Raw genomic sequence first — 15349 nt, 5'->3', positions numbered from 1 at the left:
TGGCACTGAGACCCCAGAAGTGGGATGAAGCAGGTGGCAGGAAGCAGGGGAAGATAAGCCACTGGTTTGCATGTGCAGTAGTGGGGACATTTAGCTTCTTTCCCTGATCTGCTCCCAGTGTGCTGGAAGATGCAGTGAACCCCTGTAATGGTCTGGATAGTGTCCCCTAAAGGTCTCTGTGGCTAAGGCTTGGTCCCTAGCCTATGGCACTATTGGGATGTGATAGGAACTTTAAGAGGTGAGGTCTAGTGGGAGGTCTTTTGGTCACTGGAGATGTGCCTTTGAAGGGGACTTTGGGACACCTCCTCTTCCGCTTTCTCTCTGTTGCTTCCTAGACATGGGTGAGTGGTTTGATTGGCCGCGTGCCACCACTCCAATGTTCTGCCTGGCTCAAAGCCAGGGGGTCAACTGGTTATAGGCTGAACCCTCTGAAGCTGTGAATTAAAGTGAACCTTTTCTCTTTAGGAGTTGAGGATCTCAAGGATTTGTTATAGTGACAGGAAACTGATTAACACAATACCCTCCAGGCAAGATATTGAGAAACCAAGTGACTTGAAAGAAAAGATTTCTAAGTTGATACCATGGAGGAGAGAGGTGTCTTCCAAGGCAGAGTCAAAACGCGGCTCTGACTGAAACGTGCCCCACAAAGCATCGTGTGTTGAGAGCTTGGTCCTTAGGGTAGCAATGTTAGAGGTAGTAGAAACTTGGAGGTTGGGCCTAGTGTGTAGCTGTTAGGTTGCAGAAGGAATCATCCTTGGAAAAAGGTTAACGTAGGTTTTTTGAGACCATAGTTATTTCCTGGGAGAATACTACTAAAGAGGAAGTCTGGCTCCTCAATCTCTCTTGCCTCCTGTCTTGCTGTGTGATCACTTCCTTTTGTGTGTGCTTTCATCATAATGCCATCACCATGCTGTGACACAGTCAGGGGTTTCTCTCTAGGATGATGGCCCCATTTATCTCCAGAGCTATGAGCTAAACAAACTTCTTTTACTTATAGATCACCCAGCTTCAGGTATTTTGTTATAGTAACAGGAACAGACTAAGCCCACCGAAACATAAGCTGCACTCCATGCCCTTCAGTGAGCTTCTTAGTGCCTCTCTTTAAATATGAGAGGACAACTAAGGATCATTATGTATTTGAGGAAGATGTATGTATGAAGATGTGTGTATGAAAGAGAGAATACCAACAAACTTACAAAAGGATTCCAAGACCAATGTGAAAACTTCAAAAACCTTATTACTGAAAGTCTTAAAAAGATTTTAAAAAAATAGACCTTCAAGACACAAACAAAATGCTGTGAAAAAGGACAGAGAGTGCAAAGCAATAGTTGAAGATTAAAAAAAGTAAATGAAAATTAAAAAATCTAATCAAAGTATTAGAAAATAAAGTTGAAGGAAATAAAATAAAAAGGCCAAGAGGTATACATAATGGAAGGGAAAATTTGATAAAAATGCATGCCTGGACTCAGGAAATTCTATATTCTCCTTATAGAAATTCTGAATACAGAGCAGAAAAAAAACAGAGAAAATGAAAATATCAAAGAAATAAATAAGAAAACATCTCAGAGGGACATGTGTCTCCAGACTAAAAATTCCTATCCAACATTAAATTCTTAGCCAAAGTAAATGTAAAGCCTGGCCATATGAAGTCACCAGGTACAAGGAAGACAGAAAAAGTATAAGAGGTTAGTAGTGGGAGAGGAGGAGTGGAGGGAGAAGGGCAGGTGATATCAAAGCAACAGGAATTAGAATGGCATTAGTAACACTGATGCTAGAAGATAGTGGAGAAGAATTATTTCTGTGGAAGAATTAATATTAACATATTCTGTGCTAATGATACTATAAATGTGATTGCAAAAAAAAATCTATACAAGCAAATGCAAAGACTCAAAAATTTATACCCCATGCAGTTATTTAAAGAAGCTGCTATAGGATGGGTTTCAGAAAAAATGAAGTGAAAAAAAAAGTAAAAAGTAAAAATAGGATTAAATAAGAGTAAGCAATAACAGGTACTGAGAATCCAATCAGCAGAGCAGAAAGGGAAGTCTCAGGATAGCCCCTGGCCTGAAGTCAGAGGTCAACTGGTCCATCTATCCAGGAGCAGGGTAGCTAGGGCTGTGGTAGGCTGCCTCCAGGGCAGAAGGACACGGAAAGCCTATTGTGTATGATTTAGCATTTGGAAAAATACATCACAGAACTTGTGTAAATAAATACCAAATCAAGGCAACTGTTTACACAAGAAAAGCAAAAGTTGTATGAGCAGGAAATAATATGATCATAATCTGCTACTTGGCTGAGTCGAGAACAATATAATCACTGTAGAGTCGACACTTTTTATTTTTTTTATTGAGACATGATTCCTTTATCATATTGCTCACCTATTTAAAGTATATCATCACATAGATATAAAAGAACAAATAAAAAGAATAAAGTATACCCCCCAGTGGTTCTTTGTTCACAGAGTTGAGCAGTCATAACTACAATCAATTTTAAAACATCTTTGTCAGATAAGAGAAACTCCGTAAACATTAGTAACCATTCCTCATTTCTCTCTGCATCTCACCTATATTCTCTGCCCCTGCCTTCCTTGGCCCCTGGAAATCACTTACCTACTTTCTGTATTTTTACATTTGTCTATGTTGGATAAACAATTTTTTAAATATCCTATCTGATGTCATTGTGTATCTGTGGACCAGCATTGCCCCATTTCCCCAATCTCTGGTCACTGCCATTTGACATTTACTATTCAGTTCCATGGGATCAACTTTTTTAGCTTCCACATATGAATGAGATCATCCAGTGTGTTTTTCTGTGTGTGGTTTACTTCATTCAATATGTTTTCTACATTCATCTATGTTGTCACAAGTGGCAAGATTTCTTCTTTTTGTTAAGACTGAATAGCATCCCATGGTACGCATGTACCACCACTTTTTTATCTATTCATCTCTAGATGGATGCTTAGGTTGACTCCATACCTTGAGTATTATCAATAGTGCTACAGTAAACAAGGGGGTGCATATTTAATTTAAAAATTGTGATGCAACTAGATTGGAAATTTGGGGAAGGCAAAGAAAAAGTGTGGATTTGTAGGAGAGATTTAAATCCTCATTACCATATCAGAAAGATAATAGATTATGCTAATGTCTAAAACAGATCAACCAAGAATAGCAGTATGAACATGATTAAGTATGATTCAGAAATATGGAAGTAAATCAAAAAGGACTAGCTAAAAGGGTTATAAGTGTTTGCCTCTGGGGAGCAGGACTGGGGTGGCAGGAGGACTAGGGACTGTCATTTATCAGTAGAAGGTCTTTAAAAAGATTAAGCCCTTTAAAAGTACTGCCTTTTTGAAATTATGATTTGGTATAGAATAATAGGTTTACAAACTATTGTCTATAATTGTCACATTGTGCTTTGAAATTACTCAGTTTTTTCTCCTTCTTAAAACATTTGATTATGTTCTTATTTAGCACATTGGGTTTACCAGTGTTTGATATTCAGATTTTAAAAATAAGTATTATTTTACCTATTGTTTGTAAAAAGTTTTAAAACAGAGTTAATATGAAATAAAAGGAATTTATTCAAATGATACTGGGGAACGCACAGGGGTGGGCAGAATGCTGGGGAACTAGACCCATAAAACCACGGGAGGCTGGATAGCGGTGGACACGGTCAAGTCACCCCCAGGATGCAGTCAGGATTAGACAATCTTAGTCCATTTTGTGTGGCCATACCAATACCACAGACGGGGTAATTTATAAAGAAAAGAAACTTATTTCTCACAGTTCTGGAGGCTGGGAAGCTCAATATCAAGCTGCTGACATCTAATAAAGGGCTTTGTGCCAAGTCACCCTATGGTGGAAGATGGAAGGGCAAGAGTGAGAATAAGAGGGGGCGGAACTCTTTTATCAGGAACCCACTCCTGTGATGATGACCTGAACCTACTCACCTCTTAAAGGTCTCATCTCTCGCCACTGTTGCATTGGGAATTGAGTTTTTGGTGCATGAATGTCGGTGTCTTTATGAGTCAAGGATTCTGATCCTGTGTAGCCAGAATCCTACCACTCTCTCTTACAGACCCCTATGGGGATACCCTTTTCCTTCCTCCAAAACCACTGGTGTTTCTCACATCCTTGGGAACGTGCCTCGAAAATCTTGGAATATATATTGAGACTCAAGCTAGGCCTGGAAATCCCCTGAACCAGTCCAGGGCACTCAGAGGAACTGAGCCTGGAGAGTCCCCTGTCCTATAGCGAAAGACTGGCAATGGCTGACTTGGTCTACAGACATATTCAAGTTGCTCCAGTTGCAGCACCTATGAAGGCTGGGAGCCAAGCAGGGAATGGCAGAAGGGCGAAATCAATCCCTTAACATTTCAGATCACAGTTTCTTCACTGTTGCCAAACAACTACATTCCTTGGGACAGCACGGCTCACACTAAGCTGATTTGCTTTCATCCCCCAAGGATGTAGGTATTGAATGATGGGGCCCAATACTGTACCCATTGCCAGCACTGTCTTCCCTTGCAAGGCAAGACGAGGTTCCAAAGTGGTCAGCTAGAACAGGGCTATGCAAGTGGTGATGATTTAATCAATATACTCAAGGATGAAAATGAAACTAATTGAGAGCCGTAGACAGACATTGATTGATAAAGGTCAGGGGAACGGATACAAGGTTGTTTATATGAATTAGATTTTCTGTACCATACTTCATCTACAAGTTAATCAATCTTCATAGCTGATTTTGTTTATAATTGATTGTTGCCTCATCTAATAATTTCAGAACCAAATCCTCATTTGGAACACGTGGATACGTGACTCCATTACCTTTCCTACAAATCTAAACCTCCTGGTTTACTGGGGCTATTTTCTTGGAAGCCCTGTATTCACACAGTTCTCTCGCCAAGCCTTGCTGTCCTGTGGGTGGGGTCTTCAGGTGCTTTGTGCTGGGAGACATTCTAAGGACTGAGCACATTCCTATCTGGTTTCTGATTCTGTCCCTATTTGCCCTAGAAGCTATATGTGGAGTAGTTTTACTGGGGTGGAAGGCAATGGGCTTTGGGCTAAAAAGAAGCCACTCAGAAGTCTGGGACCCAACTGCATGGCAGTTTTACAGAGGCTGTCTTAAAGATTGTAAAGCAATTTATATTGTAGACTCTAAAGAAAATAGATTGCTTCCCCCCTGCCCAACGTGCACTGAATTTGGAATATCCTGTCCTCCTTATTTCCCAAGACTTCAGATCCCCACTGTGACCTCCCAGTCAATTTCAGTGAGCACCAAGGTCACCTATGTGGTCAGCGATTTATGCTCTAGTTCCCCTCTGTCCCTCCCACCCCCTGTTCAATTCATGGTGGGGGGCTCCTCCCTGGCTTTCTCATGCCCCACATCAGGGACTGTTCCTGACAATTCCTGGGCTGGGGAACTCCTCCCCAGCACCCTGAGGAAGAAAAAGCTCTTGTCTCCAGAACTGAAAAGAAGATATTTTTCTTTCTACTACATTCTCCAAAAAGTCAGGCTCATAAAAAGAATACAAATTACACCCAGAAGCTCTTATCAGCTTGGTAAAGAATTGCTACTTTCAACTTTATTGCCTTAAAAAGAATTCAAACGCTTCCATCTTTTAAAAACAATTTGGGTTGAGGAAAGGAATTAGGTTCGTGTGCAGAAGCAGGGTGCAGCATCACATGGAGCATGATTTGAAGGGGTCGCTGTATTAACCTTGGAGACCGATGCTTTAATTGAGCAGTATGAGGTGGTATGGTTGTTTCCCCAGCAGATGTCTCTGCCAGAGGTCTAGATCCATGGGGCTGACACCCATAGATGGGAGGGCAGGCCTCTGGGGTGTGATGTGACCCAGCAGTGCCAGGAGGGACTCTCCTGCCCCAAGTGATCTCCACACCCTCATCTGTAGCATCTGATACTGTGGGTCCCCAGAGCTGGTCTTTGGATATAAGCAGTCTTCTCAAGCTCTAACATGAGCATGAAAATACCTGTGGGAGGGAGAAGAAAACATTTCCCATCAGTTTTGGACTTTTCTTGTATCTGGAAATCATTTGAAGGTGGAGCTGAACAGTAGATGTATGAAAAACGGCTCTGAGCAGCCACCTGCCACCCATGTCCATATCTCCTGCCACCCATGTCCATATCTCCTGCCCTGGGTTGTTGGGGAAGACTTAGTCTTGTAATTGTTCATAGCCTACACTGTGAACAGAGGCTGATGGCCACTCTTGTCACACTAGACTGGGGCATAAATAAGCTCAGAAGTGATTTGTTCTACTGTAGATTTCAGTTCTCAAAAGGGATTGTGTGACAGCATTTGGGTGGCCAAGGGCCTGAATGCCTGGCTCATTTGTCTGTGAGACAAGATCAGATAGAAAAACCAGGCTTACATTGCCTCCCTTCAGGATACAGCCTGAGTATCTGGGGGAGTGAGAACATGGACAGCCTTATTTGGTTTCTGTGCCCTCCAGGTGGTGGGAAAATTATAGATCATTGATTAAAATCCAAGTGTCCATCAGGCAATATCATTGGCACTGCCTGGCTTCACTTCTCTGAGTTGATCTTATTAAACAAATCGTGCCTACGAGCAGACTCCATTTCATTTTTCTGCTGATATTAACGTTTCTTCATAAATTGTCCACATGTAACATATTCTCACTTTTTATTACAGTAAATTGCACTTCCTGCACAGCCCAGGAACCTGTCTCTATTTCATCTGAAGGATCCACAAATGATCTGTAATGAATCTTCCTCCCCTGGAGGCTGTGAGCTGCCGTTCTGTCCTCTGCACAGTGTGGACTAGCTGTTTATCTCAAACTTGGGCAGCAGTGAGGATGGAGACCAGTGAGCTCTAATGATTGACGAGAAATTGTTCCGATCTATCAGACCGTTACATGTATTTATTCAATTAGGCTTTCTTTCTTTTTATTCAATTGCAGCATAATACTTAGGTATTCTCCCACTGCCCCATGTCAAACTACCTTTCCCTTTGCCCAGGTGGTAACTTTCCTGTTCCCTCCATAGGTGGGCTCCTGGGCATCAAGGATGCCCCAGCAGAAAGATGGGTGAGGTGGGAACAGATGACTCATTCTTGGTTAGGAAAGGCCCAGAGGAAGATGCTGGAAAAAAGATCTGCTTGGGTCCCAGATACCTCAATGGCATCTAGGAGTAAGGACAGAGCCAGGGGAAGGAATCTTGGGGAGAATTTTGGACACCTTTGCAAGTGAAAGCAGGGCCCAAAGCCATTCTGGAGACAAGGCTGGAATAAACAGAAGTAGCTGAGCCAGAATTGTGGGCCCCTTGCCCAAGAAGGCAAGCCCCTAGGAAACATAGAGCCGCCCCAGATAGTTCATGATAATTGCTCTTTGTGGGTTTCCTTAGCTTGTGGTACTCAGGCCTCTTGGCGCCTGCTTTGTTGATTTTTTTCTTTTTTTCTGTAAATTTGCTCTGCAAATCATCTCTCATCTTTCAACCAGCTACTCCCCTTCCTTGCAAATGGGGGCGTTGTACTCCCTCATGCTTTAGAGGGGTGACATTACCCAGAGAGAATTGTTTCTAAATAGCATGTTGTTGCAAAGACAGCAGTGGGTCTTTAAAGTTAGCTCCATATCTGTCCTTGGGAAGGTGCCAGGCCCTGGGCTCCATGGGGGGAATGTTCTCAAATGTTAGAGTTGGGGTTTTAAAGAGATGCTAATTGCCGACAAGCTTCCATTATCTAGGACTTCCAGTGTTGGAGGGGGGGTTGCCTAGATAAGTGGCCAACAATTAATGCACACATAAATAATCGGTGGCATTTGTACTTTGTAAAATAAATCCTCAGCGATGGTGCTGGAAGACTTCCATGTGGAGTGTTTCTTTTTTCCACTCCACTGACTAGTCCTATAGGCCAAGATACAGTGAAACACGTTCACTCTTAAGAACACAAGTGGAATAATGGTCTCAGGCTTTTGAGGACAAGTTAACCTGGAGAAGGAAGATTCCACTACTCCTAATGGTGTCTTTTCAGATATGAAAAAGGTTGTTTTGTTCCCTTTGTCATGGGGCCAGGGCTAGCCCTGAGGCTTATATGCTTTCTTAGACAGTTGTTTGGGCCTTTGGGGGGGCACCATGCCCAAGGGATAAGAACACAGACTGGAGCCAATAGGATCTGGGTTTGAATTCAGTTTCTGCTAAGTACTCTGCCGAGTACTAGCCATGGGGCCTTTGGCAAGATCTGAGTCTAGATCCAGGTCTTGGTTTCCTGTCTATGAAGTGAAGATGAAAGCACTGCCTGATTAGTTAGTTTGATGGGAGTAAATGGGACATGCAGGGTTGTGACATAGAGGAGATGAACTGAAGCATCACGGAAGTTTCTCTTCTTGCCCTTGGAATTGGCTCAAACTTGGTCCTGCACCAAAGGCTGAGGACCAGGGGAAGGGTGCCCAGGCTGGAGATGCTTCCTCCAGTGTGCTCAGCACTCCTGTCTTCTCTGCTTCCGTTTAAACTCTTGGGTATTAGAACCGATCCTCATCACCAGACCATCAAGGGGCAGCTGTGAACCCTTCCCAGCCCTGGTCCAGGCGAGATGCCCTGCACCTGCCGTTTCTGCAGCATTGAGGGCTGCTTTCTGTTCCAGAGCCTGTGAGGGAGCCAGGAGCTGGAAATTGGCCCAAATCGCCTTCTCCGTGGTAAATGTAGAATCAGGGTGGCCAGAACAGAATTCAAATGTCCCCTGGTTCTCAGTGGGCCTGCAGGATGTCATGTTGGGATCCTATGTCATGTATACTCCAGCACTGTTACGCCCTTGGCAGCGGGAGAAGGTACCAGAGGTTCAGACTCGGGCTGCTGCTCATGAACAAGGGGACACCTTCCTCTTTACATGCAGCTTTCCAGGTATGGGAGGAAGAGCCATCCTTGGCTTTCTTTAGCTGGCATCTACCCAAGGCAGCATTCTTTTCCCTCCAGAGGGTGGAATGTGGGTGTCCATATGTGTATGTCCATACAATTTGACAAGTGTGTGGCTAGGGACAAGGGTACATCCCAGTAACTTGGGAGGCTGAGGCAGGAGGTTCACAAGTTCAAAGCCAACCTCAGCAACTTAGTGAGGCAACTTGGTGGAACCCTCTCTCAAAAGTAAAAATTGAAAAGGACTGGAGATGTAGTTCAGTAGTAAAACAAAAACAAACCAAGTTGGCACATGTGTAGACAGACATCCAGCCGCACCCTTCCCCTGTGTGCCGTGCCTCCTTCTACTGGCCACCTGCATCCACCTTCCAGGCACTTCTTTGAGCCAGTTACCACCATTACCATCTACTACCTCCTCTGGTCAAAAAGGCTCGAAGTCGGCTGGATCCTTTAGAAGTCCCATCTCCTCAGCTCTTCTAAAGTGTTGAGTTTGCCAGTATTTGACAGGCCAGAGGAGCCAGATAGATGGACCCTGATGGTTTGGCAAGGCTTTGCAGGACTCTGTAGCAACACCTTAACAGGGCTACCTGTGCTGTAGCTTTGGGCCACTGCAGCAATCCCTTTGGGCTTATTGAGACCTACTTCCTAGGTCAGAGTCTGCATGGAGCTTCTGCAGTTGCTCAGGCCTTCAGCCCTGCTGCTGCTTGATTGTCCCATAGCCATGAAGCTCAGCTCCACGCAAAAGTCTTACTGCAGGGAGCCGGCCTCCCCACCTGCTGAAGGTAGGTGACCAGGCCTCCCTGAGTAGAAGGCTAATGCCCTTACCCAACCTATGGGATACAGGAGCTGCCTTCAGTTTGTCTAGTTGTGCAACTCTTGTCTACAGACACCTATCATGGTTCATGGCTGATAATCACTGTGGCCGAGGTGAGGAGAGGCACCATGCTATCCTGAAAGATCTCTCAGGTCATGGATGAGACAGTACTGAGCACTTTGCAAGGTTATGTGCATTGTCTTTTTGTCACTGTTTGACAGGATGGCGGGAATGTATCTGGAAGTTTTAGGATAGTTTTCAGGACATGGCAGGCCCTGTCTGCTGAATAAAAGAAGGAAGGAAATTATGCACAGTGCACATTTGAAAGAGACCAGGCAGGAGACATGAGGGGGAAGGAATGGGGAGGATCCTTGCGCTAACTGATCATGTATAGTGAACTTCCTGGGCAGGGTAGCTTTGTGTGTAATTTCATTTAATTCTCACCATAACCTGAGGCAGCAGGTGTTTATCTCAGGTTGATATCCCAGAAGTGAACTTTGAGAGGAGGATTCATGTGATAATGATTTATTAAGAAGCATTCCCAGGGGGAGTTAAAACAAGACAGCCAGCAGGGGAGTGGGGACGTGGAACAGGGAAGTGAGGGAAGCCAAGTGAGGTAATTTTGGCTCCATCCTGCAGAGAAATTCTGAAAATAGCTGAGATCACACAGGGAGAAAGTCCCCATCAGGGAGCAAGCCAGCTGGGATCTGTATCCGTGGCACCCTCAGTCCTCGGTTAAGGGTGTAAGTTCCCAGTCACTGTGAATGCCAGGCAGGGCTCTGGCAGCTGAATCTCGGGTGTTGGCACTCGGGAGTGAACACACGGGGAGTCTAATCAAATATCCTATTGGATGTGAGAGAGATATGGGCAGGGCATCATGCCACGGTTGGTACACAAATGCCAAAGGGGTGAAGAATCTGCCCTTGGTGAGGGGAAGCAGGTCAGCCAGGAGCACTCAGCTCAGACTCCTCCAGGCTGTGCTTGCTCTATGGATGAAAGGACTCACCTTCCTTTGCTGCAGACATAGCTGGGGAGGGAAAGAGGAGGGATACCACACAGAAGGGGAATCAGTGTTGCTGGGAGGGAAGTCTCCCCTCTGGGCGGCAAGCAGTTAGGGCCCTCCTCAGAGCTGGCAGCTCTCCAGTAATTGCAGAGGGAGGTGGACATGTTCTTGCTCGATCGGAGGTAGCCACCCCTTTTTGCCACTTATCCCAGACTCTGTAGGAGTCATACCCTCTGGAAAAAAGCTGCAGCCAAGTGCTATTTATCTCTGTGTGGGGAAAAGAGGCTTAACAAATTAGTTGATGCTTGATTGGTAAGGAAACAAAGGAAATTAGGACGGGGAAGTTGGCCAGTTGTCCTATGGGGTTTTCTGATCAATTCTCTGCAACATCTTCTGTGCTGGAGTCTGATACCAGGTGGGAAGACTTGTTAAGGTTGTCAGAGCTCCTTCCTGCTCCCTGGACTCTCCTGGCAATTGGTTCAAGTTGTCGGTAGCACCTGGCACCTGCAGGAATAGGTAGAAGCCCTCTCACCTGCACAGATGTGACCACCCCTTCAGATCACAGAACTACACATTCTGGAGCAGGGATCTTGGCTCCAGAGCCAAGAGGCAGGTCAGAGATCTGAAACAACATAGGATCTCAGGCATATCACTTAACAGTGGGCCTCAGGGACTGCATTTGTAGAAGCCACCTAGGATATTCCTCCATGCAGCCAGATTTGAGAATCTTTGTTGCACATGCCAGTACCTCATCCCTGGTCATCCTCCTCCTCTTGAACTATTTGGAAAGTTGGAAAGGTCTCACCCATATTGAAGTGATCTGACTCCCTGATTTTTTGGCACCATTGGTTGTAAATCTACTCTTAGAGGCTGCAAACAGAAACTTCAGTTTCTCTTCCATATGACGATTTTTCTTCAAGTGTTTAAAGAAATCTACACTGTCCCAGACTCTAAGCATCTTTGGTCACTTTCACTGGTCATTGGTTTACATTGTCCCACTCCATGCCTGGGCTCCAGTGTGCAGTGTCTTCCATGAAGTCAGGTGACTCAGATCAACACCCAAGGGCAGAACAAACCCCCTTATCCCTGCCTTCCCTTTCTCTCGTCTCTGCTCCAGGGCCTTGCTTTCCAATTTCATTTTCCCAGTAGCCTCTCTGCTATTGAAAACAAGTGTAAATCTTTGAGTTAAGCCTTGTTAAACCACATCTGTTGAGAGTCAGTTCATCCTTCCAGCTTTCTGAGATATTACGACATCCTCCCAGCTTTGTATGGTGTGCCAATTTGATAATGCAAATCACTAATGTATCCCTGTGATCAAGAAGAAAAGGTTGAAGTGTTGGGACTTGAGGCCAGCTAGGGCCAGGCAATGCGTTTCCGACTTCCTGCCTCCACTGCTTCCTTCTCTACCTCCCCACCAGGGCTTCTAAAGGCATCCATGGAAGTCAGAGTGTTCAAAGGAGAGAGGCTCTGGTCTGAGCAGCCAGGACTCCACCATGAGCTTCTCTCCCTTCTCCCACTAAACTGAGAGCTCCTCTCTGAGCCACAGTATCCAGAGTCCTTGCAGCTTCTCTGGAGATAGCCTGGCTTACCGAGCTTGTAAAATGGGGTGGAATGCATCTCAGGACATGGACCTGTGGAGTGGATGGATACCCTTGACATCTCTTGTGCCATCTTTCCATCAAGTGCCCGCAGAGCACTCTGAGCCTCCTTCTGAATTAGGAGAGGGAGCACCTATATATTTTTAGAAATGATTCATTTATGTCAGGGAAGTGTGAGGTGAGGCTCATGAAGAGAACAGGAAGGCTTCTACAGCCAGAGGAGACTCCCAGGATACACGTTGAAATGTGAGCAAGTTGGGAAGCAAAGCTGAGCCCCACAAAGGACAGGAACATCCAAGGAACTTTCCTTCTCTGCTTCCTAGGGAAGGCTTGGGGTGTGTAAGAGAGACTGGAGTGCCAGTCTCTGAGTCTGCCTCTTGCTGAGATGGAGAACTTGAGATCATGTTGTCGACCTTGGCAGACAGGAGGGGGCAAGAGTTTTCTACATTTTACAGATGACCAGAATGAATGAATGACAGGGGTGGAGGACACTCCCTTCCACTCCAGTCTCATGCCCCAGTTTTTCTTCATAGAGTCTGGCAGCCTTTCATTCTCAGGATGGAGAGGAGAGTCTGCTTCCTTTAGTGTTGACTGACCCAGGAGAGGCTGTGTGCCCACCCTTGGTGTCCTTTGGGATGTTGTCTATAAAGGTCTTGGGGGTCTAGAGCTCACCTGAGTATACTCCACAGGCTCTTTCTTCATGACCTTGCTGTGCTTGCCAACAAACTCATCCATTCTCATGGAGCGAGGTCCTAACAGAAACTTGTGGGATGGCAGCCTGTGAGCCTTAGCACCATGAGGGCCTATGACCCTACTGGACCACATGCTGGCTGGGCTGCTGGTGCAGGCTCTGAAACTTCTATTCCTCATTTGTTAGGAAAGGGTCAGATCTCTAAGAACTGACAAGGAAAGGCATTTTTGCTATATTAATAATCCAAAATGAGAATTGCAACTTGATGTGTATTTCTTGATGTGATTTTAATAAAAACATCTGTCTGATATGCAAGTAGATATGTACTTGCAGACCTGATAGTAGAAGCTTCTGGAGGGGGGACACTTCAAACAACCTCTGGAGGGATGAGTATGGAGGAATAAATGGGGAATTTTTACTTCTGAGCATGTTCCATAAAAATGGGGAGACCTGATGGGTGACTTTGAACACTTAAATTTTTCTGTATTTTTCCAATCGGGAGTGGTAACAATTATATTATGAAAATACATAAATAAATAAATAGTGACTATAATCAGAAAGTTTTCTCCCAGGTTCATAGATGGCCTGGCATAGTGCCCGGTGCTCTTGCTGAGCATTTGGCACACGCTCACTGTGAGTATTCTTATGGGATGTGGTTGAAAACCATCAGTTCCTTCTAATTCTTTCAGTCTGTTGGCTTTCCAATTCAAGGAGGGGAAAAACGCTCATAAACAGGTATGAGAAACAAAATAAGTAACTGGGCCCTGTCTGCCTGGGACTTTAATCATATATTCAACAATATTAATTGAGCACCTGTTATATGCTGGTAAAGTTCTAGGGGCACAGGTGTGCCTCAGATACATGGACTTGGACCTTATGGAACCCCCAACCTAGCAGAGACAGACAATAAGAAAAATATTTTTCTATAAAAATAGAACAAAGTAGTCTAACAGAGAGTAATGGGGGTGGGGCCACTGCCAAGGAGCTAGAAAGAGCTGCAGGTTCTGTGGATCCTAATGAAGTGAAGGAAGCTCTGAGCCCTAGCTCTGAGCTTCTGTCTTCTGGGTGTCACAGTGTCACTCAGCACAGTCCAACAAGCTGCCATACATGCAACCTTCTGGCTTTCTGATTCTGTAGCCTCGGGCAATGATGAGAGTCCTCCCTAAGAGCCCCTGCAGGAAGGTGTTTGCAGGCATTCTTGGGAAGGGAGGCTGTGCCCCTGCCTGTGGCCCTGTGAAGCCTGCAGGAACCAGAGCCTCTAACCTTGCTCAGGGCTGGTGCAGGAGAGTACAGAAGAACAGTAGGAAATCAGATGTCTGTGTTCAAATGATGCCTCTTGTGGCTAAGGCAGCCAGAGCGGGCCCCAGGGGAATGGCATGTTTTGTAAGGAAAAAATTCTGCAAGAACAATGTTTATAAAACCCCATCTCCACAATCTTGTGCGTCTGCCAGCTTCTGGTTTGCTTGTGTTCATGTATATTCTTTTTCTCTCTGCAGGCTGTGGAGACCAACCTAGCTTCCAAGGACAGCCATTGGGTCTTTGTGAATGAGGTAAGAGCCCCTGAATGGTGAGGGCACAGCCTGCACTGACATTCACCTGTCCCTTGGCAAAGCTCAGAGAAATCCTTTCATGTCCAATTTTGACTTAGGGGCTGGAATAAATCCTGGGCTTTGTCCTGTCGAGGCAAGAGGTCAGAGAATTGGATTTGACCTGCCAAGATGCTCACCTATACCAGGTGGGGACCAGGAAAAGAATTAAGACCTGAGTCCATGAGAAAGTCAAAAGTCAGAGAAGTGATGTGAGGCATTAGATGTGTGGGGTGGGGTGAGGCAGCCAGTCAGGGTCTGGGGCTGGAGAGATTAGAGCAGGTTAGCAAATGGGATGCACAGGGAGTGGGACAAGGAATTAGGAGGGGAGAGAGGCCATATTGCATGCAGGAGGCTAAGGGTGTGGGAGGGTAATATGAGTTTGCCTGAGTGTGAGCCAGAGTATGTATGTGCATGAGTGTGTACCTGTGTAAGAATGCATGTATGGTAAAGGTTTGAGTAAGTGTATGTGGAAATGTACTTGTGTGAGTGTGAATGTAAGTAATTGTGTATATATGGGTGTAAGTGTACATGTGAGTGTGTATATCTGTATGAGTATGTATTTATGTGTATATGTGTGAGTGTGAGTTGTATATGCATGTGAGCGTGTATCTGTGAATATGTATGCGTGTGAGTTGCATGTGAGTGTATGGTATGAGTTGCATGTATGTGAGAGTGTGAGTATGATTTGTATGTGCATGTAAGTTTATATGTTTGAGAGTGTGAATGTATGTGCCAGTTGTACATACATGTGAGTATATAGGCATTTATGAG

The 15349-nt window shown here is 45.1% G+C and overlaps 1 protein-coding gene across 1 annotated transcript in view; it reads left to right on the top strand.

Annotated features, from left to right (window-relative positions):
- Positions 1-15349, top strand: part of GRID1 (glutamate ionotropic receptor delta type subunit 1) — a gene marked incomplete at its 3' end in the record, with an annotated part of 735049 nt that overhangs the window by 432618 nt on the left and 287082 nt on the right. Inside the window, exon 5 of the mRNA XM_081267356.1 lies at positions 14486-14539. Coding sequence (XP_081123482.1) covers positions 14486-14539 — 54 coding nt within the window. The remainder of the gene's footprint in view (positions 1-14485; positions 14540-15349) is intronic.

Source organism: Spermophilus citellus (genome assembly GCF_964194105.1).
Source record: "Spermophilus citellus genome assembly, chromosome: 15".
NCBI lineage: Eukaryota > Metazoa > Chordata > Mammalia > Rodentia > Sciuridae > Spermophilus > Spermophilus citellus.
This window is presented reverse-complemented; position numbering and strand designations above follow the sequence as displayed.